Source organism: Drosophila erecta, unplaced genomic scaffold (assembly GCF_003286155.1).
Source record: "Drosophila erecta strain 14021-0224.00,06,07 unplaced genomic scaffold, DereRS2 tig00000021-arrow-pilon, whole genome shotgun sequence".
NCBI classification, from domain to species: domain Eukaryota; kingdom Metazoa; phylum Arthropoda; class Insecta; order Diptera; family Drosophilidae; genus Drosophila; species Drosophila erecta.
In genome coordinates this window covers 15,384,053-15,411,385 of record NW_020825198.1, presented here as the reverse complement: position 1 = coordinate 15,411,385, position 27,333 = coordinate 15,384,053, and the positions used below count along the sequence as shown (strand labels likewise).

The window sequence follows — 27,333 nt, the reverse complement described above, 5'->3', positions numbered from 1 at the left end:
CCTTTCGAAGAATCATAAATCAATTTAGTCCATAAAAGGTTGCATCGAAATTTGTTCTCTAATGCAGAACGATTGTAAAAATGTTGAAGTGAAACCCCACTTTTAAATTGTCAAAATTTCACTTTGCATTTATTTCGTTTCTCATTATTAGTTTTTTTGTTAAATTTCTTCAGTTTTTTGTGGTTTCCTTTTATAGTTGCACAAAACTTACACAAGTACATTACATAGAAAATTACAAACCTATCTGAAAATTGATTTACATTGTAGTTGGATCATATTGTGTATACATATATTTTATATATTATGTTAATAATTTCATTTAAAAATACATAATACATAAATACGCCTTTGTTGCTTCTTTAATATTATTACAATAATTATTATTTAGTTTCTACTTTAGCTAGTTTGTTTTGCTTTTTTAAAAACCATAGATTACACTTTATCCCTAGATATATCTGTAAGTATATATCGATTTATTAGCTGATTGGCTGGCATACATTTTCTGTTCGTTTCCTCTTCTCATACTGCCTTGCATTATTTTGTCTACTTGAATTGCATAACTGCAGCCAATCCCTAAAGATTCCAGATTTTCTCAATACTCTCGCTCTAAAATTTCCATTCATTTCCTTTTTCTTCGTTTTGAGTGTGTATAGCACCTTTGTATCACTTTGCATTAGCTCTAATTTAATTTCCTTTATAAAAGCCTTTATCTTCCAAAGACAAAGACGTGTGAGTAAAAACTAGCTACTAGCTAAAATATACATATATATGTATAGTATATAAATCTATAATTATATTCGTACTAATAGTTTTTCCATATTTGTTTGCACTTTACACTCTATGTTCAGTTAGTACTATGCTCATCTGTTCATCATTATCTAAGCTATATCTTTCTGGACCATGCCTCGACCAATCGCTAAAGATATCTCGGTTAAAATTTCATTAAAATGGTCTTCACGCCCAACAAGTTCCGTACACTATCGTTGTATTTGATGAGCACTACCTTCGAGGAGCTGAACATGTTCAGCTTTTCACCGGCGCACAACAGCTGCAGGCAGGTGGCTTTCTCCAGGAAATCGTCAATCTTGAACTCCCGGAGCAGGTGCTTCTGACTGCTGGCCAACGCATTGCTGTTGTTCGGACAGAGCTGGAAAATGTCAAGATTTTGTTAGAAACCGGCATTTACAGAGTTTTAGATATCGCTTAGAGCGCAGGTTTCAAATGTCAGGCATCTGAATAGCACATACCTTGTTGAGCAGCGTATCCTTCGATTTAACTTTAAGTAAATTGCACAAATCGTTGAGTAGTACCCATTTATCACTGCCCTCGTCTTTGAGCAAGTACAGTGGTGGCAAGGGCACATCGGCCTCTTCAAATTCAAAAATATCACCATTCAATTCACTATCCATTGTCTCGATGTCCGTCTGATCCTCGTCTAGCCTACTCATACTATTCGTATTTGCATTTGTTTCCGCTTCCGCTTCTGCTTCAGCATCCACTTCCTTCTTCACTTCATTCTTGACATTCACAACGCTTGTTACTAAATTATTTTCAACATTAGCATTCAGCTCCTCGTTGTTCTTATTGTTATTGCTATCCTCGTCGGTTCCTGGTTCCAGTTTAACCATCGTTGTCGCCGTCGTCGTAGTCGCCGATCCAGTCTTTGTTGCACTCGTCTCCCCGTTCTGCTTGATCGTTGTTGTCACCCGGTCGTCCTGGTCCACATCCTCGGTCTTCTGCTCCTCCTTCTTCGCTGGGAGCAGGCCATTCATGTTGCTGGTTCTGCTACTGTTGCTCATCCTCCGCTGCTTGGCCTCCTTCCTTTCTCTACGTAGAGCTCTGCTCATATCACAAGCTGTATTCGGTACATTACTGAATATATCATAACCATACTCCTTAGCATCTGGAAGAGATAAATGTACAGTCAAGTAAAATTCTTGATAATTGGCATTGTTCGTTATATACAATTAAGTGTGTGGAAAGAAACATATATTCTTTGTATAGCAAATGAACCTTAAATACTTTTCTACAGTCCTGTACGATTTTTATACCCGTTACTCGTACAGTAAAAGGGTATACTAGATTCGTTGAAAAGTATGTAACAGGCAGAAGGAACCAACCATATAAAGTATATATATTCTTGATCAGGATCAATAGCCGATCAATAGTCGATCTGGCCATGTCCGTCTGTTCTTTCGCATTTAAATTTGGAAATCTATTTTCTTTTTAAATTTTATTTGTAATTTGTTTTATGTATGATGTTTTAGAAATTCAAAAAATTTAAAAGTGTCCCAAGGCTAAAATTCTAAACTCCATAACTCAACTAATATTAATCGGTTTTTTAAGTGGCATAGCTCTAAATATTTTCCCTTAAAATCTGCATTTAAATTTATAAATAGCCACACTTTGAACCACGCACGTTTGCTTGACAGAATCCATTTCGTTTCGTGTTCCCACTCACCAAATATCTCCCAAGGCCCATTGAATCGCATTGGCTTGATGTCAGCGGCGGCACTTTGTGCATCGCTGAGATGAGAGCTCAGAATGCCACGCATCAACTTGCTTGAAGCTAACATTAGCGGGGTTTGACCTGGAACAAGAGGTAAATTGGCTACAATCCTTGCGAAATGAAAGGTAAGACATCGAGCACAAACCTGAGTACGTTGCCAGCAACGGATCGGCTCCATAGGAGAGCAACAGGCGCACCACCTCCTCGTGATCATTCTCGATGGCTCCGTGCAGTGGCCTAATTCCAGATTGTGCCGCCTCCGAATGATTCGCTCCGTATTGGAGCAGAATCCTGGCAATCTCCAGCCATCCCTGGGTGCACGCCTCGTGGAGGGGAGTGTAGCCGGCGTTATCCTTCTGGTCAGGATTCATATTCATACGATCCAAGCAGTACACCACCACATCGATTAGGCCCTGGCGAGCAGCCTTGTGCATGGTACTCTGGCCCACACCCTTGTTGAGCACCCACTTCTGGATCTCACGACAGACATCCATCTCTGTTTTCACCTTGGGCGACAAATGGGAACTGCCCGCGATGGTGCTATCCGTATCTTCCAAGCGCTCATCCGCCGCACTCTGGTTGTGTTCCAACAGATGTTGTGTTATCTGACTGGCTGCTGGGCTCTGATTATGATTATGATTTTGGGCATGGTTCTGAGTCTGGGTTGGAGCTGGCCTCTTCTTCTTTCGTATATAGTCAAATCCCGAGCTGCCTTTCCTGCAACGATACTTCCTCTTGTGCGGACACTGGGGAGCCGTGACGGACTTGTCCTCCATGAGAGATCTCCTGGCCAGCTTGCTATCATTCGCGCTGGCAATGCTGTTCATTTGCACCAGGAACTCCTCGTACTTCTGGTAACTAATGGCATCCCCTCCATCTGCCTCCTGGACACATTCTGGCGGAGCCGAGGCTGGACGTTCCGGACCGACGAAAATCTCACGGATGATCTCCCTGTGCTTTTGCAACTTGGTTTCTGTCCGGGTTTTGCTCTGCAGCACTTTGGTGTCGAAAATGCTAAAGTGCCGCTTGCTGATATCATCTAGGGACTGGTTTTCCGTGGGATTATCCTGCTGGGGCTGCTCGTAAAGTGAAGTAGAGGCGGAAGTTTGCGAGGTTTCACTATGGATCTGCAGGTTGGTGGAAGCGGGCGCAGAGACTGAGATCTTTCTTTGAGTGCCAGCCGTACTGCCATTGGTTACCCGCAAGTGGAGGACATCGATTATGGACTTTGGCGTGAAATCCTGCTTACTGGCTGCTTTGGTCTTGGGTCTATTTCTCTTAAAACAGGCCAGCTCCTGGCTGAGATCACGGCGCTCCAAGTCCGGTAGTGAGGAAGCCACTTTGTTAAGCTTATTAATCGAGATCAGGCTGTGTGGGATTTTTAAAGCCAACTTATAGCGATACTCCTCCAGGTATAGTTGCTGCTGCGGCGAGGTCTTGGCTGGTTTACCAGGACTATTGCCCACCTTGCTGCCTTTCAGCTTGGAGTTTCTGCCATTCAGCGCTCCCAAATCGGAGTTTAGGCCACGTTTGTTTCTCAGACGGGTGACCATCATCTCCTTCTTGCTGTCCACCACTTTGCGGACATACTTCCTCTTAATTTTGGTGGTGGAGTTCCTGATGACCTTGTCATTTCGTAGAACCTTACTGTTGGCCAACTGGAGTTCGAGTTCTTTGCGATGTTTGGAGCGGGTCATGGTGTTCAGCTTGTGGGCAATGCGTTTTTTGAGCGTGTTCCCCGGACGCCTGCCCACGCGCTTCTCCTTCTTCTTGTCCTGCTCCTCATCGTCGTCCTCTTCGGGCTCTTCCTCATCCTCCTCCTGATCCTCCTCCTCCTCGTCATTGTCTTCTTGTTCTTCTTCACTCTCCGAGCTGCTGCTTTCCTGGCTTTCCTGCTTGGAGTTCTCTTCGCCTTTGGTTTTGTTTAAGCTGGAAGTATCGGTTGCCTTCTTTCTGATCTTGGTTTGGGAGGCGCTATTGCTGGACTTGTTGCTTGGAATCTTGGCCTCCTTCTTAACCTCCTTTCTGGCGGAAGTGGCTTTTGTCTTACTTTCCTCGCTGGAGGTTTGATTGCGCTGGCTCACTTTCTCCTGCTCCTCATCGCTGCTCTGCTGAATGCTGGCTGCTTCCGGAGACCTTTGCCTCGTTCTCCCCTTTCGCAGCAGAGGTTTCTTTTGCCGCGCCGTATTCCGCTTATGAAGCTCTGTGGTATCGCTTTCCGATGAACTGCTTTGCCCATGTTTGGGTGCCAAGCGGGCGGCAATTCGCTGCTCCTGCTGCTGGCGCTTCTTTTCCCTCTCCACTTTGCTGAGTTTCTTCTGGCCACTTCCATTGCCCAATGACGAAGAGATTCCGTTGGTAGTTGTGGTTAATTGAGTAGTTGCAGATTCGGCATCTCCTCCCCCAGCAAGCGATGGTCCTGCCAAGGGTTGTCTCTTTAAAATGCGAGCCACTGGCAGATCATCTTCACTGAGTTCCAGTTTGATGCCGGTGTTGGCTGGCATCGCTGGTAATGCTGGCAATGCTGGTGGCACCACAACCTTGGTCATAAGCTGCTCAACGAGATTATTACATGTGCTGCCCCAGTCCATCAGGTTACCCAAACTGAGTTCATCGTCCAGACCCAAATCGGTGGCCTTCGGTGGCGCTGGCTCTAGCTTAATTTGAATGTGGTTGGTAACTTGGTTGGGTGGCGTTCTGGGTGGTGAAATTGTACTAGAAGCATTGGTTGTGGAAGTGACGAGCACAGGCGGCGTAAATGTGAAGCCCTTGAGCTCGGCTTTAGTTCGAATACGTGGTTCCATCTTGGGCACGAGATGGGCGGAAGTAGAGGACTCGGCACTCATGGATTGCATCTCCCTTTCCCGCTTGGCGGCCAGCGCCTGTTCGTTCACAGCTATCACGGGCACTGGAGCTACTACAACCACTGATGTGGGAGCAGCAATTATGGGTGCCCCGGAGACTAGAGATCCTGATGATTCCGCGTCCAATCTTGCTTGCTTCGCAGCGGCTTGATTGTACTCCTGCAGATGGCGTTTCTTACCCAAATAGTTGGGATTACTGCTGTTGTGTGGGCTTGGCGAAGGTGTGGGCATCAGTTCCACTGTCGGCTTGTTTACCTGCACAATGCTCGTCTCTGGTGGTAACTGCTGCTGTCGCTTGGCAAACGGATTGGTTTCCACCACACTGGGGCGCATCTGTTGCAGGGTTTTGATCACCAGGGCTGGTGCAGCCACTGACGGAGGAACTGGAACCGTGGGTGGAACAGGAACAGGAGCAGCCGGAATCGCCAGAGCCTGACGTATCACAGGTGTGGGCGCCGGACTCGTGGGCGCTCCGCCCCTCGTGGCAGCCGAGAAGTTGGGTGTTATATCGAACCTTGGCAATCCCAAGCCTCCGCCTCCGCCCAAGCCCCCTTGTGGTAGCTTGTAGTCCGTGCTGGGTCTCTGGTACTTGTACTCCGTGGAATCCGCGGTCTGCTTCACCGTGCGCATGGATAAATCCAGTGGTGAATGTATCGCTGGCGGCGGGGGCGGTGGAGCAGATGGAACTGATATTGCAGCGGGTGCTGCACTCTGTTGGATGACTCTACTTGGAGCTGGATGATTCCTGGAAGGCGGCTCCATATTTAGAGTCTTCTTGATGATCTGTAGATTCAGTTCTTGTTCGCTGGCTGTATTTCTTTTCAACATATCGTTGATTAGAGCACGATAATTGGGTTTCGTTACAGCTGGAGATTTTTTGGCAGGATTGGGATGGCTCTGCTTTTGGTTCTGCGCCTGGGTCTGACTTCCTGGCTGGTAGCAGATATCTGGTCCATGTGGATATACCTGCAGGGTGGAGAAGTTGGCATTGCTGGACGACGATGAGGATGAGGCGGGTTGCTGGCTGTTGGCGGGCGGTGGAGCCGGTTGGCTGCTATGCGGAGGAATGCCGGGATTCAAGCCCGTTCCAGGACCAAAGATCGTTCCTGGTGCTTCCGCCAGCGGAGGTCCTGGTGCTGGCGTGGGCGAAGCCACCGCTCCTGCCGCTGGCGAAGGTGTTCCCTGATGGTAGTAACTTTGATAGGGCGCCGAGCTACCCGTTCCCACTCCGCCAGCATGCTGTTGCTGTATCAGCTTTCCATATTTGGTCGGATAGCCGTGTGGCGCCGGCACAGTTGCCATAGCTGGCGAGGAGTCCCTTTCCCTGCTCTCCGCATTATAGGGATTGTGGTAGAGCGATGATCTCGTGGGTTGCGGCAATCCACCGGCAAGTGCGTGCTCTGGTTCCATTTTCACATAACTAGAGGTGGCACTTTGGGGTGCAGGTGGTGGTACTGCTTTGGAGCTCTTCACCGGCTGCTGATTGTAGTAACCAGTTCGCCCATAGGCGGCTCCACTACCGGCTCCAGCACCTGCTGGTGCCACTCCACCTCTGGGATACTCCAGGCTGGGTCCCGGAGTCTCCCTTATGTACTTCTCAATCGCATTGTGCACAGTGGTTTGGAACTTTTCTGTACTGAATGTCGGCATTGGAATATACAGGCTCTGGTGGTGCGATGTGGATGTGGGCGTTCCCGTCGAACTGGGCGTGGCCCCGGCACTCCTTTGCTCAGGCGGAGTTTCGTAGTGAGGCGGACACTTGCGTCCATAATTCGGACTGGGTTGCTGGTGCTCGTTGCTCGGATTACTTGGATTGACCACATGTTCGAGTTCATAGTGGCGGACGGATGACGAGTTAGTGGACGAGCTGGAGCTGGAGGTGGGTGGATGTGGCGGTGGCTGCGAGGAGCTGGCTGGCGGTGCGTAGGTGAGCACCTTGGAGGCGGCAGGTACAGTGGAGTACTTAATGTCCTCGCTGTAATATCGCTGACTGTTGGGCAGGGGTCCCTGAATGGGTCTCGAACCGGTGACTGGGCCTCCTGGCTTTGCATAGGAATACCGGGACGGCTGCTGGTGATGCAACTGCTCATCCGGAGGCGGCCAGTAGGCAGTGCTGCCCGTTGGATACAGTGCAGGATTTCCATGCGGTCGCAATCCAGGCGCCGGTGCTGGAGTCGTAACAGCTTGGCTTTTATAGCTCCAACTGGGAAGCGGATCGGACATTTTCTTCACCGACAAATTCTGGTTCGAGGTGTAGTATTGCATGTGAGGATCGCTGCCACTCGTCCCAGCGGCGCCCGATCCTTGGGCCGAAGGATGGTGAGCAGGATGAGGAGGTGGTGGCAAGCCAGGCTGAGTGCTTCTGTTCATATAAATTGCTGACCGGGAGCGCTGATCCTCGGCCAAGGAGGGGGGGTGATGTTGCGGATGGTGATTGACATAGCTGGCGGAGGAGGAGCTGCCCACCGATGAGGAGCTCGTGGGATGGTGATGCAGTTGCTGGTAGTGATGCGGATGCTGCTGCTGGTGGATCTGCTGCGGTGGCTGATGCGGCTGCTGCTGCTGAGGTGGTGGTGGCGGTGGGTGATGCTGGTGGATCGGTTGCTGCGGGTGGTGCGGTGGCTGGTGATGTGGTTGCTGGTGATGTGGATGCGTTGGATGGTGCTGCATCGACGGATGCGGCTGATGATGTGTCTGATATTCGTGATGTCTGTTGGGTTCCATGGTGGTGGTCTGAAAAATATTTAATTGAACTTATTAATAATTGGAAAATAAATATATTCGGACATTAATTACCACATTCAAATACCTTATCAGTAAATACTATTCAAAAGATAAACAACTTATAATAAGCGTCACAAGGTTTAATGTCTCAAAATGCAATTTAAAATATAAAAGTATTAAGTATTTATATTCATCCAGTTAAAATAAACTAAAAGGCCCTCATTATTTGTAAGTTATTTTTTAATTATACTGAGATTAGGATCAATTTGGCAACCATATTAATTTATTTATTGGATAGGGAGAATTAGAGACCATTACCATTTTATTATGTTTAATTATTTGGTTAAAACTTTGTGATAGATTATTTCGTTTGCTTATCATTTCGTTCACATTTAACTTGGTCAATTACCAGAAGATTTATTTATATTTATACATTTATACATCTACTTAAATAGAACAATGCCAAAGTCAAAGTTCAATCCCCATTTCTAAAGTATTTATTGTGGCTATAACACTTGAAGTCGTCAAAACACTCATTCTAATATGCACAAGATTCCAGAGAAAGATGATGAAATTGCTATAAACAAATAAACTTAAAAATTCTCGTTGCCTTTGACAATATAATTCGTGGGAGAAAGAGACGGATTGCGGGGGAAAAGGAGAGGAGAGTGGGTGCGAGGGAAACGCAAACAGTTCAACGACTTTCTAAAGAACGTGCACGAAAATAAACTGACTTTCCAATGAACCGAGCACAGCACAAAATGCCCCAAAATGATTCACTTATGGCGAAACTAAGAGAAATTGGACACAAATTTGGATTAACTCAAAAATGTTCAGTCATTTAAACAGAAGAAGCATTGTATATTTAGGAATGTAAAGCTGGAAAAGATTTTAAGTTTGCGTTTGCAGCATTAAACATGACCTAAAATGTATAATTCTTAAAATAATTGACACTATTACGCTCAGTAATCTTTTCCAACCCGTTTTATAAATAGGAATTTAGATAAAAGTCTAATTCCGATTTCAAGTTCTCAAGTGCTCAACTAAGAGTTCAAAATTGCTGCAAGTTATAAAAGTGGAGCGGATAAGAAGTCTCATGGTCTTCATGCAGTTTCTTAGCTCGTGTTCAGTCCGGAATTTCGAATTTCAAGCATATGGTAACATATAGCGATAAGACAGCCAGTGGATCTGCAATCCGAGTTCATTTGCGGGTTTACTTTTTGGTGTGTGTGCAACTGAACACTTCACTTTCTAATCACCTTTTGTATTATCAGTTCTGGGGCATTGCTAACGGACTGACCGACCCCAAAAACTAACACTATACTCACGTGTGCCCTGATTAACAAGTGTATAAACAAATAGAGAGATAGTGGCCAGAATAGGCATTTGTACAAAATTATGACAGATAAAAACATTAGCGAGAATAGGCGAGCACACAAGCAAGGCGAAATGCTGCAGCAATCACATTTAATATAAACAAAAACCAATAATAAAATAAAAGAAAACAAATTGTTAAAAAGACTCAAGAAATCTGTTTGATTTGCGCACAAATAGCTGACGGGCCCGTCAAAAGTTATTTCACGAAATTCATTTAAGTTTCTGTATTGTGGGCGTGTTCGACATTGTTATTTGTCATTTTCTATATGTATATTACGCGCACATACATACGTATACATTTTTGTGTACATCTGTGTCTATTCGAGCTGTTAATTTGTTTAGAGCAACATAAACTACAGCTATAAATAACCGAATGGCAGGTCTTAAACGATTTCGAAATGGTTCAGAGCTATTTTTTGCTTAGTTTTTACGCTGATAGCCCGTAGATTTTATTGATTTGTTAGCGCACAATCAGAACAAATTACTGCATTTCATTCGAATATACGAAATAGGCAAGTTTGTAGTAGTAAACTTATATTAACAATATCAACAATGAAAGGAAAAAAGAGGAAAAGCACACTTTAAACTTCACAAACTCAAGGTCTAGAAAGTCGAACGAATTGGGGTCAAGCAGAAGAAAGAGGCTACCATGCCAATAAGATTCATGAATAAAAAGCATGCCAAACTGACACAGGGTAAGAAAAAGGCCTTATTACAATATCTTAAAGATATATCACATTATTTTTGACTGTTTCACAACTCTGAGATTATTGAAGTCGAAAATAGAAGTGTTTTCAATCACTGATTTGCATCTCTCACCAGTTTATCTTAAAGATACATATCTAGAGCTTATATTGTTAAAAATATGTACTACTTTTGAACTACTATGCTCGTAAAACTGTGAAACTCTTAGCAGATACAAAAAACCACCTATTTTTACATGCTTTTATTGAATCTTTTATCTACAGCTGAGTTAAATGCATCAAATGTTCCTTTCGATTTCCTCGAGTGAATGAACTTGGTTCGCTCATGGAAAAGTGGCTATCTATCCTAATCAACTACTAAGCTTTCCCCTTCGTGTTTAGGCAAACATTTTATATATTCGCATTTGAGTTATCTATCTTCTCTCTGCTGATTATTTTCTTTTAGCCTTTGTTTTGAGTGCTCATTTGCAATTCAAAATATAAACTTTTTGGTGTTTGATAATGTAAATAAAGTACTAAAAAATAGAGAAGAGGCAGTGAAAAATTCATCGGCTTGGCCTTGGCTTAAAACAAACAAAAATGGCAACAACAATTCGAGTTTGGCTGCTGGAAAGAGACAGTGGCCGAAAACAAGGCAACACAATAGCAAACATTGCGGTCTGTTTGCTTTTTGGCGCTTTTTTAAGCATTTTAATTTGGCATTTGTTGAGTTGCCAGTTGCCAGTTGCCCGTTGCCATTGGTATGGCAATTGGCATTCGTATTGGTTTTGCTGCAGCCGTAGTGGTTTAAATGCTCGTTTTTTTTTTTTATTGTTGTTGCCTACGCCGAGCGCTTTGTTTTATAATTTCACATTTCGCAAAAGTTCGTTGTGCTCTTACGTCGCCTTCTCTTTTTCTCGCTCACATTTAGCGCGTTTTTCATTTCACTTGAGTGGGGCATACATACATACACATGTACATGCATATGTATGTATATAAACATTTGTATGTCTGTGCCTTTTGTTCAACTGTGTGCATTTGCCGCTCGGTGTATTTATATCATTTGCAATAACAAAATAAAAATGCGTCACAAATTTATTTGCACTTTTTCCGTCGGTTATTCGTATTATTCGTATCAGACCCTCACGAACGCTAAATCATATACATACATATGCACATATAGAAAGCATTATAGCCTTGACCTCTACAATCTACAAACTGTGGCCACGGGCTAACGTTCTCCCCGAAATTGTTCTTTCTTTTTGGCTTTATTATATGTACGTACATACATCTGTGTGTATTTAATTTATTGGCTTATGCACGCCAACTTAATTGAAACTTTGTACCGGGCGTAAATTTGGACTGGCACAGCCACAAATCAGTTCAATATACTGTAAGAATTACCATATGCACGTTTTGGTTAAATGCCTTTTCATTTCATCTATTTACATACATATGTATGTTGTTATGGGTTTGTGTAAGTTTGTTCTAATTTTATTTCCGGAGTATAAAATATTTGGAAGTGTTTAAAAGAGTTATCAGAGTTCCTGTTTTACGCTCGCGATAACGACTTCCCAGAATTTAATCAACTCGATACTGTACATATGCAAGCAAACCATATCTTTCATGTCATTTAATGTTCATTGAATTTTATTGTTGTAAACAAAACAAAATATCAATCTGAATATATTGTATTTTAAATCATTTTATAAGGTTGTTCTAATAATAGCCAACAAATCATTGGTGATTCTTAACAGGTAAGGAATCGGTGTATAGATATTGTATTTTATATGTTGTGTGAATGCTAATTAAAACCAAAGAAACTTTGATAGACATTTTTATTAGAAATGATCGAATGCTTAATACTTTAATCATTTTTAGTGTGTAAATACATTCTAATTCAAGAAACTAAGGTGTTGAAAAGCTTACCCTATGTTTTCGTTTTTATTTATATTGTATATTGATATATTATATTGTATATTGATTTATTATATTGTATATTGATTTACGGTGGATGAACTCGTTTAATATTATGATTCAAGCCCAGCATCTTAAATCGATTTCAAAATGTTGCAACCAATTTCCTTTTTACTTTTAAGACTAATCCAATTCTGATGCGGAAATTAGCAGATCAGTCTTTGTAATTATTACTCAGTTCCCCTTATTTTAATGAGAATTCATGGGAACCCCAAGTTCCCCATAGAATTTAATAGGTATACTTTTGAATGAACAAATGGAATTTCTATAATACAGTGAAATATGAGTATAAACTAAATCGAAACCTATGAATAACTGGAATTTTATTTTCGATCAATTCACGAACTTCATGTTCAATGCTAGTTAAACAGATTTAATTAAAGCCCCGAAACGGTTCGTTAATATGGATTTATAAACAAAACAGTGCACACCAAATACAGTAAACCAATTAAATGGATTTTACAGCCGTATCTGGGAGTTTTTTCACACCGGGTGCTCAACGTGAACACCGAAATGGATTTTGTTTGATATGTATTTGCATATTAAGATGAACAGTTGAGGTGTTGAGATACTTTTGTGTAAGCCGAAAGAGAATGAAAACGAGTGCCAAAAAAAACTCGAGCAGATGATCGTCCAAATGGTTATGATAATGATGGCAGAACGAACCCATGATCATTCAGATATTTTCTCCTCACCATGCTGGCTGCTATTGTTGTTGTTGTTGTACGCCTTTGGGGGCCAACAACGCACAGATAAATTAGTGAGTGAATCGCTGTTGTACGTACGCGTATCTGTATCTGTTTGTGTACTTATTTGTTCGTGTGTTGTTGTTGTTGGTTTGTATCTGTATCTTGAAGTGCGCTTGTTTGTATCTGTAGCTGTAGAATTAATGTCACCGCCGCAAAAAATGTTGTAATACACATAAAACGCGGTGCGCGACAAGGACGGAGCGACACCGTTGACGCGCTGCTATCTCTGTCGCACACTGGCTGTTTGCATTAAGATGATGACAAAATCAAATAAACAGAAGCTAAGGAAGCAACAAGACCAGCAAAGCAGCAACAAAAAGAAATCAGCAAGCAAGCGGGACAATTTAAGATAACAACAATGTCAACGACTGCCGCCCTCTCTTTCGCACCGCCCCCCAACTCCCTCTCTCTCCCGCTCACTCATCTAATGTGCACACGTTTTTTTTTATTATCGCCCCCCCTCTCTCGCTCTCTCTCTCTCTATTCTCCCGTCCATTGAAGAACAACAAAAAGAGTAGCGACAAAAACAACAACCAGCAGTTGTCGTGCTTCCCTTGTTGTTTTTGCTAATTTCATTTCGATTTATTAGCATTTTATTTGCAGTTGTTGCCTTTTCATTGCCGCAAGTTTCGTTTTATTTTGTTGTAGTACTTGGCATTTTTTCCCCCCCTGTTCATCGTTTCTGTAATTGTTTTATTGTTGTTGCTGCCACTTTTTCATTGCTTTTTGAAGTCAATTTGTCATACAATGATTTAATTGCCTGAAATTATGAGTTTGTGAAATACGTACAAGAAGAAGAGGAATGGCGAAAAGCTAACTTTAATGAAGAGATACAAAGTCAAAGCAATTGGCAACAAGTTAAAATTGGAAAGGAAAGTTTGGCGAAAAGAAGGAAGTTAAGAGAGAAAACATAATGGCAACACAAATGAAAGAGTTTTGCGAATTACATCATTTGTAAGATATTTCAAAATAGTATGTAGAATAACAAACAATATAAAATATAATGTTACAAAATTTGCGGATATACACAGCGAAAAATATTGAACTAACATATACATAAATGTTTATAAACTTAAATATTTTCTACTGTGTTACTAAAGTATTTTGCATTTACAGCTTGAAAACATAAAGGATACTTAAACAAAAGAAAAGACTGATGACTCAAAATATTGTTTTAAATATATAAAAGTATGTACAATAAGTACGCATACTTATGAAGACGTATGACTAATAAACATGCAAATGCAAAAATACACTTTCAAGTCATCAATGTTAAGGTTGCAGTTATAATTAGCATTTAGCTTAAATTAACAAAGCATATTGCATTGAACAAAGTATGTATGCACAAAATTCATCTCATGTGGTTTGTATCCATTAAGTGGTACTTATTATTTTTAAACAAATTAATGTTTGCACACAGAATTGAAACCTAATTACTAATTACAGCCTGTAACTTGCCATAAAATTGTCCATTGTTAAACAGTGAGTGATTAAAAATATGACCCAAATTTCACACCTAGTAGCGTTCCAATTTTCTAATTTGCAATCGATTCAATTTATAAGGTAGCAAACGCCATTATATGAAATTAGATCACGCTAAACGAGTGACACAAATTCCATTTGCATTGCATGCGTTCTGATTATTGTCACTGGAGTTACTTCAGTTCCGTTCTGCTTTCTACTTAACAAACTAATCAGGAAAATTATGAAATTGCTTGGGAAAACAGCAGACGACGAAGAAAAATACTAAGATAGCGGACTTTGCTAAGCTGACATATGAACGGATTTAGTTTGAGAAATTACTATGACAGTACTATAGACTTCATACACTTAAGTGCCCAATTGAACCAATTAGGGTAAAGTTATATAAGCCGATTAAAGTTAGGCTACTTTAATTGATATTTAAACTCATTCTTCTAGAATATATTCTAATTATATTAAATAACTTAATTCTATAGCTTTTATTTATTAATCAAGCTTGAATACCCTTGGTAACGTAAACAAATTTATTCTCCATATAATTTACTGAAAAGTTCATTTACCTCATACTCGTGTTTGTTTTCGCATTTCATTCATTCAACTTTGTAAACCGAGTTTTCTAACTTTGAAATTCGTTTCACACTTCAACAGGTGTCAAATTGTACAGAACACAATGTAATCGTAATGAAATGAGAACAACAAGTTTGACAAGCAATTTGAGACTCAAACAAAAACGTGGCCCATTTGAATAACGAAAAACCGAGTATAAAATATTTTCCCGTTGAGTCACAAAATTGTTTGTGAAATGATATTGCATACATTGCAAACGCGAATTTTCCTGGCTGAAAACTGAAAACTGAATATGACAGCGAAATGTAGCGAAGTTTAAGTGATTTTACGTATATTTGTTTTCCAATTTTGTCCAGTCAGCAATTCAGTTGGTTAGTTGTTAGATATGCATGTGTGTATGTACACGCTCACTAAAAATAAACCAAGTAAACAAAAGCTGGCAAAAAGGGCAGACAAAGTAAATTTATAGCTGCTTTAACAGAAAAAAGTACACAAAAAAGCGAAGGGAACTGTGTGGAAAAACATTTTTGAGGGGGAGGTGCAACCATGTGATAGGTGAAATGAAGCAGCAAATAGAAGGGGTTCAACTTGAATTTATGAGCACTTCTCCATAGCCCCCGCAAAGTTTTTAGACCAAAGTTCAAATTGATGGGAGTTTAAGGGCGAAAAAGTTCTTATCTCAGTAAATTTCGTTAAGCGTATGAAGGTAACCGTAAAACATTCAGGGTCTTGGTGAAATTTTATTGACAAAGGCTCCGCGACTGAAGCTGATTTATATTCAAAACACGTTCGAGCTGCTTGGCATTATTGAGCACACCAAACTAACTCACTTCGATTCTATTTATAGGCCAATTGATTTGGAAATAATTGTAATATAATCCGGAAAGTCGCGTTGGCAGAAATGTGTTACCTTTATAAATTATAAGGATTTCATTTCGCACAATAATGAAATTGCTTGATAGCCTATCTGAAAGATAAGGTCGGAGTGCTCAGATAGTTGACTTTTATTGGCCAGCTTTCAGTGCATAGCTTATTTGCTTATTTAAATTAGAAGCAGCATACTTAAAAGAAATCATCATAGAGTTTAAACAATAGCTACAATGCCAGGCTTGTTTCAAAATTTAAAATCAGCTAAGAAGCGTCAACACTTCTCCCGTTGATGCCATCCGCTCATGACCACATTTCCCATCCGATCCGGTTAACTTCCACGCGAGATACAAAAAAAAAGCCAGCAGATATTTCTTCAAAGTTAACGTTATTCATCAGAGCCAACTTGCACACACACACACACACAGACGCACACACACTATAATCTTGGCTTGTTCTGTTTTCGGTTTTCTCTGTTTGTTTCGAAACAAACCGGTTAAACGCTTTTTGCTTTTATCAAAAAGCAGCAGCAACGAGGGGAAAAGAACAGCACAGAAAAAAAAAAACAGAAACCGTTTAAGCGTACAATAGGCGTAGATAGCTAAGTTATAGGGGAACTGGGCGTGGAGGGGGCAGGAGGGGTTGATTGGGGGCGGGTCAGATTGACTACAACTAATTATCAACCCCAACGAATCGCTGTACACAGCTGTACAGCGCAATCAGTTCAAATCGCTATATTCTCGGTCTCCCATTTCCATTCGAAACCTTTTATGATCAATCGAATACTGCTCGGCCAAACATTGTAAGAACTTTTTATTGTTTTTTGTTTTTTTTTTTTGTTTTTGGGCTGTTATCAGCGGTGGTAAACAATTTCCTACCCAGTTCCTTTCACAGATTAGCCCAAAATGAGGAAACACCTAAGAACAACACGAAAGCGTGATAAACCAAACTACAATCTAATCTGCTTAAAGACGAAAGTATTGTAATATATTGTAATTAATTTAATTTTATATTACCATTTGTACAATTGCATACCTTATTGAAAACGGAATCACGATTCCACATAGTACAACAAATATAAAATATAATTATTATGGTTATCCCTAGTGCAAATCCCACTCTCAAAATCTGTTAAATTCACGAACTATATTATTAGTTAATTCATGTTTTGTTTGCCAGTTTCGGAGACGAAGCCCAGTAAAAGTCAGTAAGTATAAATATAAAGAAAAGTGTTAAATTACAGAATTTGAGCCAGCTTAACTTTAAGTAATTCGCCAGCGTATTTTATGTTCGTCTGTGCATAGCTTTCCCAGTTTTCCACTTTGTGTTCTGTTTGCTTTGGGTAATTAGTGAATCAGTTCTACAACATATTTCCCAGAGGGATATACGAATAAATAAAACACATATAGACCATCGTATCGGTTTACAGACTGATAACAAACTCGAACAGAGAAACGTGACTTGGAGCGGTCAGCAAGTCCACAAAAGTCAGGCTATTCCAACTATTTGATCAAGCTATGCAAACATTGGGCATTGGGAATGCACGATGCAACCGAGTTGCTAAAATATAACTCGGTAGAATGTTAAGGTCATTAAACATCTCAATGATAAAACGAGTGTATGTACATATCGTGCACCCATGACAAGCAGTTAGTCATGAACATAATTCGTGTAGCAGTTAACTTTGAAGTATGAATCTCTAAATCTCTAATTCACCCTTTCGAAATACAGGGTCTATTAGGGGCTCTATAAGACTTTCTTGAATTTGAATACTTTGGAAACTAATGTTCTAATAAACATTCTATTTAATTTTCCCAACTAGTGTCCTTTTGTAGTGCAGTTTAATAAAAACTTTAGAAGACCATTGAAATAGCTTTTGTTGAACCATGTTAAAGCAGAAAAAAGCTAAAGCATATATGTAATTTATTGTGATTATCTTCGGGTGAATGAAAATGAAAAGGAATAATCGTGTTCATTGAGCATCATCTTTTACCGTTAATTAGATGGCGATAAGGCATAAAAACGCCGAAATATTTCGACGAGCGTGAGAAGCTTTAAAGAGCTTGGCGAAAGAAGAATTTAGGAAAGAAAGAAAGACGAGAAGACCGAGCAGCTGTTATCAAGAAAGTAACTGTAAATAAGCCACCTGTAGACATTTCGCATGCTCCAAAAAAAAAAAAGACAACATGCCTTCCCTCCCTTTTCCTTTTGACTGCCTCGCATGCTAAGGCTTTTATTTGACGCTTATGTCCACACTTTAATTGAAGCACGCACGTTTAAGAAAATCATCGAAATACGCAACTTTGATTCACTCACCTTGAGATTGTGTCCAAATATTTTGTTTCTCTGTTGCTCCTCTCTGTTGTGGTCCTAAGTACCGTTTACTGTAATATATTTATTGTAAACTGGCTGTAGTTGTTGTAATTCCTTGCAGCATTGCTTTTCACTTTACTTCACCAACACACAGGCACACACACACACACGCACACACATATATATATGCTGAGATAGAAATGGGGAGACGATACACGAACAAAATTTCTCGTGCAGCAACTTTTTCTCTCTTTGCTTTCTTTCTTTTGCTTTATCTTTTTTTATTTCGTGTAAACCAGTATTTTGTGCCTTCTTTCACTTGTATGCTTTACGATGTTGTTGTTGTTTCGATTTATTCAAGAAATTGTTGAATAACGGTTTCTGTTAGCCGCTATGCTTTCGTGTTTGTTGTTGTTGTCTTGAATTTCACTTTGCTTTCGCGTTTCACGCATTGCTGTTGCTTCTTCTTTCGTCGCCGTCGTGTTGCTCCTTTTTGTATTTTACATTTTTTTTTTAGCCGTGGGAAACCTGTCCAGCAGCCTTAAAGCCGCTGTTTTTGTTGCTTTTCGTTTTTTGGCTAAACATTTTCATTGCTAAGAGAGCACTTGGGACTTTTATTATCATAATTCATTTATCGCGCTGTAGGTGTGCGTATTTATAAAGATAAAAGCAAGCAAACAGCGCAGCAAAATTCCAAATAAATAAAATTATTGTTGCTCAACGTTCATTGCCACACACACACGGCCAGACACACACCAACACCAACAGACAACGAGTCAGACACTCACACATGCATACACTTTTTTTGGGGCAGCGTTTTTTGTTTTTGTTTCAAGGCAACTTTATTTCTTGACTCTTTTTTATTTTCCTCCCCCGCAGGGAAACAAAGAAAATTTCACTTGTCTCACACACTCACACTACAAGGCGCACACACAGACACTGTGCCATTCCCAAAGGAAATAATATTTAAAATATTTATTGACACAATTACAAGGTTTTTGCTTCTTTCGCTCGACGTTGTGGTTATTGTTATTGTTGTGGTTGTTGCCGCTTGCTTGCTTTTTTCTTGCTGTTGTTGTTGGCCTACTTTGTGTGTTGTTGCTGTATTTTTTCTCCGCTTTTTTTGTTGCTCCAACTTCTCTCCTTTGCTTTGCTTGAAAAAATTTCACACGCGCCGTTTCTTTTTTTTTGTCTCTTCTCTTTACGTAAATTAGATTGCCATTTGAAGTTATCTTTCGGGGGATTGCACTTGGTATTAAGCTATATTATACATATATGTGTTGCACTACATTATATTTATAAACATTATGTGTATTCGTTTGAAATTTTAATTGTATTTTTATAAAAAGAAAATCAGACGAGACGAACGTATGAACAATGAATGACAAAAAATAACCTGGGTTTAATGGGCTAACATTTTGCGTGTAACAGCACGCTGAGTGCTGTCCGTCGATCAGCTGATTCTGCAGTTTTCGGTTTTTTAAATACTGAACAATTTAAATACTTTTTTACTGAACTAATTTCATATATTTTAAATCTTATTTGAAAGAAGCTCAATATTTGTGATGTGATTAAAAGGATATAAGGACTTTAAAAATAATAATATAATACATATTCAATTCGATTAGTATATTTATTTGTACTTATTTTTATTTTAGCCACAACTGAATTGTGAAAAACTGGGACAACTATGATGTTTTTAATTACAAAGCCAAATTGTAACGTTTAAATATTAATTTGAGTATTAATTGGTATTAATGTGGTATGTATGTATTAGTCGTATTTATTGTATGGTATTAAAGTATGTACTAGTGGTATTTATTGTATGGTATTAAAGTGGTCAAGCGATGTTGGTATATTTCAACAATCCATACCTGGTCACACTGCATGTGCTCATAGTGGCGGGACAATTGGCTTCTATTTTCATTTCCGATCGCTTGGGAGTATAAATGCCAATGTAAGCACTGTTTTAAATGTCGCGAAGTGGAAAACCAGGTATATGATCGATTCCAGATGAGCTCGGACGAGGGGGGCCCGCGCCAAGAGCGGAGATTCTGCGCCGTCGGCAACCACACGCTGCGGAGGCCATTCCGCGAACTGAACAACAAGTATTTGGTGCGCTTCGCCTGTCTGCTGAACAGCGAAATTCGGGCGGGCAACCTCATCTGCTGCAAGTGCTACACGGACCTGGTGCGACTATACCGGAAAAAGAACGACAATGCCAAGCGGCATCAGATGGCCAGGGAGAATGCCGCAAGCATCACGGACGTGAGCGGCACTCAGTCGCAAAGAAGTGCCACTTTGGCTGTGTCCACTTCAGAGGACTCACAGCCCACAAGCCAAAGTTCCGAATTCGGTGCATCATACAGTGAAGGTATTGTGACAGCCGATGGAGTACTGCACTCCAATGGCACCTCAAGTCAAGATTCAGACAACGTGCCCACTACAAGCGCTGTAGCCATCAGAAAACGCCAGGTTGCGAGGACAAACAACACGGCGAAACCATCCCAGAGGCTAGGTTTGGCCTTGACTACGACGGATAGTGATGACTACGACCCCAATTCGAATCTCAGCCTGAATGCCGTGAATGGCACTCGACTGCCTCACATTCAGCCAATTCCAAAGAGGCGACCGACCGTCCTGGACAAGCAATCCATGGACATTTACTTGATGGGAACCACTGGTGGTTAGCCGATTTTTTGTTAGGACTAGATGACACGATTGTTAAAGTTAGTTTCTACGATTCATATAATTTGATATTTTTGTACGCTAGATTAAAATTTTAAACGATGTTTATCTGGCAGGAGCCACTCAAAGATTGCCGTTTGGAGATATATTTGAAAGAACCACAAAAGGACATAGATAATTATTTGCCAGGAAGCACTGAAAGATAGTGCACTAATTAGTTTATAATTCAACGATGCTTATATTTTCATGATATTAAACAATAAAACAACAGAGTCTTTGTATAAATAATGAATAATGAATGAATGAATAATAATATAAATAAATAATGAATCATTTTAATAATGTTTCTGGGGAGCGAGTGCAGCGATGCGACTTTAAAGTTCTAATTTCAAAACGTTGATAATCCATTTTATTATATTATTGTTCAAATGCATGTATTAATTTATGATTATAAATTTCGGTACAGATTGAGAGATTACGGTTGAGATTTTATTAATATATCAATATTTTGAACCTACACTTGCAACTCTAAAATATCGAGTACCTGACGGAAATATCGATATCTTCTGCGCACTCGACAACCCTGAGCAACAACAAGTACGTGGGACTGGGCTATAAAAACAAATGGAACTGCGCTGCAGTTGCTTTAGTTGACAGAATTCTCGACGCAGTCAGAGCAAACACGAAGGCGGCGAAAAATCGACAACTTTCCAGTTCGAGCGTTTCTAAATTCTGTTTATCCCGTTGAGCAAATATCCTAAATTTCAAGCAAAATGGCTGGACGCGATGCGGCTTCAAATCAGTTGATTGACTACAAAAACTCCCAAACGGTGAGTGTGTTGGAGTGCGAGCGCGCGAGAGCGAGGGCTGCGTGTGTATGTGTGCATGTGTGTGTGCCGGCAGGAAAGTAAAAAACAAAAACAAAAAAACGAACAAAAGAGGAAGAGAAGGGAAAAAACATTGTTCGAACAAAACAAAAACAAGGCAATTTCAGCAACGATTGCTATGAGCCTGTACTTTTCATTAATCATTAAAAATGCAAAAAGCCACAAAGGCTGGTCGGCAGATGCCAGTAATTTTGAAAGCCGTTTCACCACAGTTCAAAGTTCAAAATCCGCCTCTCTGAGTCCTCTATTCTTACAAATCTTATCAGAAGTGAACTGATAAACCTTATCAGTGTGACAATGCTTATTGGATTTGTGTATTCTGTACCTAATCCAGAGTTTGGTTAAGCTAATTTATTTCCCCTGGTTTGCTTCTTAAGGAAATACAAAGTTTAGACTAGCTAGCCCATTTTCTAACCTTGGCTGACCCTTTCCCTTAGTTCATTTTCATTTTCCGCCTCTGTTTTCTCTTAGCACTTCCATTTTCATTTGGCAATTGTATTTGAGCATTCGAATTTGTTCGTTTGCACTTTCGTGTTAATTATTCGCTTTCGCTTTTGCCTGAACGCTCAGATTAAATGCATGATTTCAATTGAAGAATCGTGCCCTCTTAAACATTTTAAACAAATATTGTTTGTTCACACTCAAGAAAGTGCACTAAACAATTGAGTAATTCGTTATACTCGTGGCATTCCGCAATTGCAACATTTCATACAATGCAAACATTTTTAAAAACAATTTTGTAGAGGTATCAATTGCGGAATGAAATAATAATTCATTGCCTCACCTATAGATACTGTATCTTTTTATTAATTACTCGGCAATTTCCCTATGGTTTTCACATGGCCCTCTATAAATCGATAAATGAAATAATCATTCTGCATAGTTTATTGTCAGCTAGCTGATAGACATCCAAAACAGCTAACTAATTGGCCCAAATAGATTAGATTGATCCTACAGTTGGGTGCGTACTTTTGGTTAGTAATTCAGGTAAAATGGATTTTCCGTTCGTCAGCTTTAATAGGTTTTTGCCAATACAAGGATTTTTGTTTGGAAATAATATTATTTTCTGTTTTATTTAACAAACCGTTTTTACCCCATTGAATTTATGATAAATCTAGAACTCAGTTCTCGCATCACTGATTCAAGTGGCTTTGTGCATTGAGTCACGAAACCAATTACTCCACTACTTAAAAGCACGCAGCTAGCCTTTATTTTATTTAAACAAATATAGGTATGAACTTTTTGAGGACAGCGACTGGTGGATTGCGCCGCTGCCTATAAGTTGGAAAATTCGTTGGGAGTCAATGGACTTTGCGGCGACCGGCTTAATGTTGCACAAACTGGTTGCAATGGGCCTCAACTGCGACTTCGACTTCGACTTGAAGTGATCGAGTGACAACGAACCCGGCTTAAAACCCGTTTTGGGTTGAGTGCGGAAGGCCAGATCGGCTCGGAAAATGCGTTTGCCAGCCATAATTTAACGCAAATTTTCTTTCTCCAATTTGGTTATGCAACCTGGCTGGAACGCCCGGCTTAAAGCGACTGTATGTGAGAATATGTTTCGAACTGACCCAGAAAAGAGAGCTGCACAGTTGGTTGGTTCGTGTTGTTTTAGTCGATTTTGACCTTCTATGACGAAACTGTGAAAACTGCATTCTGTCAGGCAATTAAATGTTTGCATTTGTTTCGCTGCATAATCATGGCAACTAGGTTCTTTGTTCTTTGGGTATCTCGCAATCAAGTTAATTTCGTATCCAAGAAATTCAAAAATGCAAGGAAAATATCTGGCGTAGCCGCATTCTTACTTGGTTAAGAATCCTATAGAACCCCCTTCAGCTTACTTCTTGTAAACACCTTCTCGTGATAAATGATATCTAGAAGGCAAACCTATCTCTACCTACAACTATCAGCTGCACTGATCTTACAAAGCTGCCTCATTAAGTTGCTGTTTGCCAACCTTGTGCCATTGGCATCGTCGACAAGTTGCAATTAAAAACTTTCCTGTGGACTGTGTGCTTTGCATTTCTATACGAGATCGGTTGGGGTTCTCTTATCAGTTTGCTCTTCGCTGGAGATATCTACAACCACATGCATAGGCAACAAGGCTCTGATAGGAACCAGATTGACTTGTTGGGCGTGGATCGCAGTTCCACTCGCACTGTCATGCCCGGTTTGCTTCACTTTTCGTATCTGCCCCCTGAAGTGGCCCCATATCGTTGTCTCAAAGTGCAAGCCATTCGCACTGAATCGCCGCAAAAATGTGTATAGTATTGTCCAGAATATTAAGAATCTATAAAGAGCTCACAAACAGGTGCGGCAATTCTGCACTTCTAAAAGGTGACTCCAGTATGAATTCAGGAATGATAATATTCAAATTTTATTTACCGATTGTTGTGTGTTAATAAGAGGTTTTAGTACAGGCCAGATTTCTCTTATTCGCAACAGCAAAAAGATTTGATAAGATTTGAAAGCGATGAGTACTCTAATTCCCTAAACAATTATAAGACTCCTACTACCCAACGAGCAATCCCACCCCAAGTGATATATCTTAATGACTTTGTTGTGAAATACAAACAGTAGCTTAATTTATATGTTTGACACACCACCAGAGGCTTCACTTTGATATGCAGCCTTCTGTATAAAATTCTATATGCACTGTTCTAGAAATGCTTTCGAATTAGAATTTCGCATGGCGTTGTCAGGTTTCAAATCCATTAGCTAAACAGTGCGCATTAACCGGTGACAGTTTTGCAAATTGTTGGCTGAGTTAATTTTATAATTTACTCAATGCTTGGTTGGTTAGCTTGCATGCGAAATAAACGACGAGGTGATTAGGGAGCGGTGTCGGATTACTCCAGGGAAATAAATTGAAAACAAGAAGAATGAGGATGGATTAGATCGGCTGATAAATGGCGGACAGCCATTTGGGCTAATTGATATTTCAGATGGACAATGCTCTTTTATTAGCCTAATGGAATGAAAGAATTTATTGATCGGCAGTTCATAAACTGTGTAAAACCATTTTGATATTCGAATAATTAATTTTTTAATTCACTAAAGTCATTTAAGCCATACATCATCCATACTTAAATGCCCTAAGCACTTAAGAACACCTGGGATCTCTTATTTGTAATCAAAGTATTCGGGCAAATTTATATTCGCGGCAAAATGCCTCCTAAAATGACCCCCCGTGTAGAGATAACGCTTTGCAATCTTTATGTTTATGTTTTTTGGCGAAACCCAAAGATTAAAATGAAAGTCCGCTGCCCAAAAAAGAATTATCGCATAGACCTGATAAGATGGGACGACACTTGAACTAACATTTTAGAGCAGAAAGTTATGGAATTGCCCTGTGCATAGCCGCTTGAAATTAAAATAAAATGCATTAAAAATCATTTATATTTGCAGGTTCCTCCAGGTGCCATTACCACCGGTAATGGAGCACCCATTGGAATCAAGGACGCCAGCCAGACGGTGGGTCCCCGAGGCCCCATTCTGCTGCAGGATGTGAACTTCCTGGATGAGATGTCTCACTTCGACCGGGAGAGGATTCCAGAGCGCGTGGTGCACGCCAAGGGAGCAGGTGCCTTTGGATACTTTGAGGTGACCCACGACATCACCCAGTACTGCGCCGCCAAGATCTTCGACAAGGTCAAGAAGCGCACTCCACTGGCCGTGCGATTCTCCACCGTGGGTGGTGAGAGCGGTTCTGCGGACACCGCCCGCGATCCCCGAGGATTCGCCATCAAGTTCTACACTGAGGATGGCGTCTGGGATTTGGTTGGCAACAACACGCCGATCTTCTTCATTCGCGACCCGATCCTGTTCCCCAGCTTCATTCACACCCAGAAGCGCAACCCGCAGACGCATCTGAAGGATCCGGACATGTTCTGGGACTTCCTTACCCTGCGACCGGAGTCTGCCCACCAGGTGTGCTTCCTGTTCGGCGATCGCGGCACTCCCGACGGTTATTGCCACATGAACGGCTACGGCTCCCACACCTTCAAATTGATCAATGCCAAGGGCGAGCCCATCTATGCCAAGTTCCACTTCAAGACGGATCAGGGCATCAAGAATCTGGACGTGAAGACCGCCGATCAGTTGGCCAGCACAGATCCGGATTACAGCATTCGCGATCTGTACAACCGGATCAAGACCTGCAAGTTCCCCAGCTGGACGATGTACATCCAGGTCATGACCTTCGAGCAGGCCAAGAAGTTCAAGTACAATCCCTTCGATATAACCAAGGTCTGGTCGCAGAAGGAGTATCCTCTGATTCCAGTGGGCAAAATGGTGCTGGATCGCAATCCCAAGAACTACTTTGCTGAGGTTTGTTGCCGCTTTTTATTTGATCATGTTCTTTTGTTTCATTCGCGTTTCATTGTTCTTTTGACCATAATGCAATCAATTCAACTGTTTTTGAAAGATAATTAATTCGGCATTTTTGCGAACCTCAGGTGGAACAGATCGCCTTCAGTCCCGCTCACTTGGTGCCCGGCGTTGAGCCCTCTCCGGACAAGATGCTCCACGGTCGTCTGTTCTCCTACTCGGACACCCATCGCCATCGCCTGGGAGCCAACTACTTGCAGATCCCGGTGAACTGCCCGTACAAGGTGAAGATTGAGAACTTCCAGCGGGATGGACCCATGAATGTGACGGACAACCAGGATGGTACCCCCAACTACTTCCCCAACTCCTTTAACGGTCCCCAGGAGTGTCCCAGGGCCAGGGCCTTGTCCTCCTGCTGCCCGGTGACTGGAGATGTCTATCGCTACAGCAGCGGCGACACAGAGGATAACTTTGGCCAGGTCACCGATTTCTGGGTGCATGTGCTGGACAAGTGCGCCAAGAAGCGGCTGGTGCAGAACATCGCTGGCCATTTGAGCAACGCCAGCCAGTTCCTGCAGGAGAGAGCCGTCAAGAACTTCACCCAGGTGCACGCCGATTTCGGTCGCATGCTGACCGAGGAACTTAACCTGGCCAAGTCCTCGAAGTTCTAAGCGGAGGGCATTCGCCTAAACAGACTTGGTTTTTGGCCTTAATTACGATTAATCCACTGGAACTAATTATTCCGGCACCACCATCACCACCAACACCCATTCCGAAATTGACTAACAAAAGCAAACGCTTTTCGGATCTTTGGTTGCGGGCTTGAATTGATTTAACCACGAAATGTGTCTTGTCTTGTTTTGATATTCAAAATTGTTTTAGTCATAAACGAATTACTCTTACATATGTATGTATATGCAATTGATGTATAATAAATTCTTAATATTTTGATACAGCTGTTTGGAATTATCTGCTGTTTTTCGTCTTAATTTCCATTTAAACATTTCTTGAATTACTTCGGTGCCTAAGATAAACTACTTATTTTTAAAATGTATCCCAAATATACATCAATTTAATATTATACATTTTTATTAATTCTAATTACCGGCATATCATATTGAATAATATTTTTTCATTTTGTACGAAGAATTTTGCTTTCAGCAACAGGTTTCCAGTCACCATAAAACTATGCCAATGAGTCTCAAACCTTTTTGGGGGAACGCCCATCCCTGGCAGTGTAAGTTATCGATTTAGTAAAGCAATCGATATACAAAATGTGTGGTGCGCTTTGAAAATCAAAAGAAGTGAGTTATTATT

At 40.9% G+C, this 27,333-nt stretch overlaps 3 protein-coding genes across 7 annotated transcripts; 2 read left to right on the top strand and 1 right to left on the bottom strand.

The window, feature by feature from the left end:
* Window positions 1-368: 368 nt before the first annotated feature.
* LOC6546067 lies at window positions 369-19,572 on the bottom strand. Of its 5 annotated transcripts, none has more exons than XM_026976573.1 (6): window positions 19,509-19,572; window positions 18,116-18,183; window positions 2,655-8,106; window positions 2,462-2,590; window positions 1,248-1,903; window positions 369-1,147 (listed from the first exon to the last, which is right to left on the bottom strand). In XM_026976573.1, the coding sequence occupies exons 3-6, from the start codon at window positions 8,095-8,097 to the stop codon at window positions 932-934; spliced, it is 6,444 nt and encodes a 2,147-aa protein (XP_026832374.1). In that variant the 5' UTR covers window positions 8,098-8,106; window positions 18,116-18,183; window positions 19,509-19,572; the 3' UTR covers window positions 369-931. The 5 variants fall into 5 exon arrangements, 4 of the variants coding, with proteins under 4 accessions (XP_026832374.1, XP_026832373.1, XP_001972808.1 ...); XM_026976572.1 differs by having other exon boundaries at window positions 19,104-19,565; XM_001972772.3 differs by having other exon boundaries at window positions 19,200-19,565.
* Window positions 19,573-19,964: 392 nt separating this feature from the next.
* LOC6546066 lies at window positions 19,965-21,070 on the top strand. Its single transcript, XM_001972771.3, has 2 exons — window positions 19,965-20,069; window positions 20,126-21,070. Exon 2 carries the CDS (start codon window positions 20,126-20,128, stop codon window positions 20,801-20,803), a length of 678 nt encoding a protein of 225 aa, XP_001972807.1. The 5' UTR covers window positions 19,965-20,069; the 3' UTR covers window positions 20,804-21,070.
* Window positions 21,071-21,359: 289 nt separating this feature from the next.
* On the top strand, window positions 21,360-26,838 carry LOC6546065 (catalase). Its single transcript, XM_001972770.3, has 3 exons — window positions 21,360-21,630; window positions 25,096-26,016; window positions 26,145-26,838. The coding sequence occupies exons 1-3, from the start codon at window positions 21,574-21,576 to the stop codon at window positions 26,685-26,687; spliced, it is 1,521 nt and encodes a 506-aa protein (XP_001972806.1). The 5' UTR covers window positions 21,360-21,573; the 3' UTR covers window positions 26,688-26,838.
* Window positions 26,839-27,333: the final 495 nt, after the last annotated feature.

Excerpts from the sequence above, each read along its gene's own strand:
- LOC6546066 (XM_001972771.3), top strand. The coding sequence starts at position 20,126 with ATGAGCTCGGACGAGGGGGGCCCGCGCCAAGAGCGGAGATTCTGCGCC.
- LOC6546067 (XM_026976573.1), bottom strand. The coding sequence starts at position 8,097 with ATGGAACCCAACAGACATCACGAATATCAGACACATCATCAGCCGCAT. Across the intron at positions 2,591-2,654 it reads GTTGCTGGCAACGTACTCAG|GTCAAACCCCGCTAATGTTA; the intron begins GTTTGTGCTCGA and ends CTCTTGTTCCAG. Across the intron at positions 1,904-2,461 it reads TGGGCCTTGGGAGATATTTG|ATGCTAAGGAGTATGGTTAT; the intron begins GTGAGTGGGAAC and ends TATCTCTTCCAG.
- LOC6546065 (XM_001972770.3), top strand. The coding sequence starts at position 21,574 with ATGGCTGGACGCGATGCGGCTTCAAATCAGTTGATTGACTACAAAAAC. Across the intron at positions 21,631-25,095 it reads ACTACAAAAACTCCCAAACG|GTTCCTCCAGGTGCCATTAC; the intron begins GTGAGTGTGTTG and ends TTATATTTGCAG. Across the intron at positions 26,017-26,144 it reads CCAAGAACTACTTTGCTGAG|GTGGAACAGATCGCCTTCAG; the intron begins GTTTGTTGCCGC and ends TGCGAACCTCAG.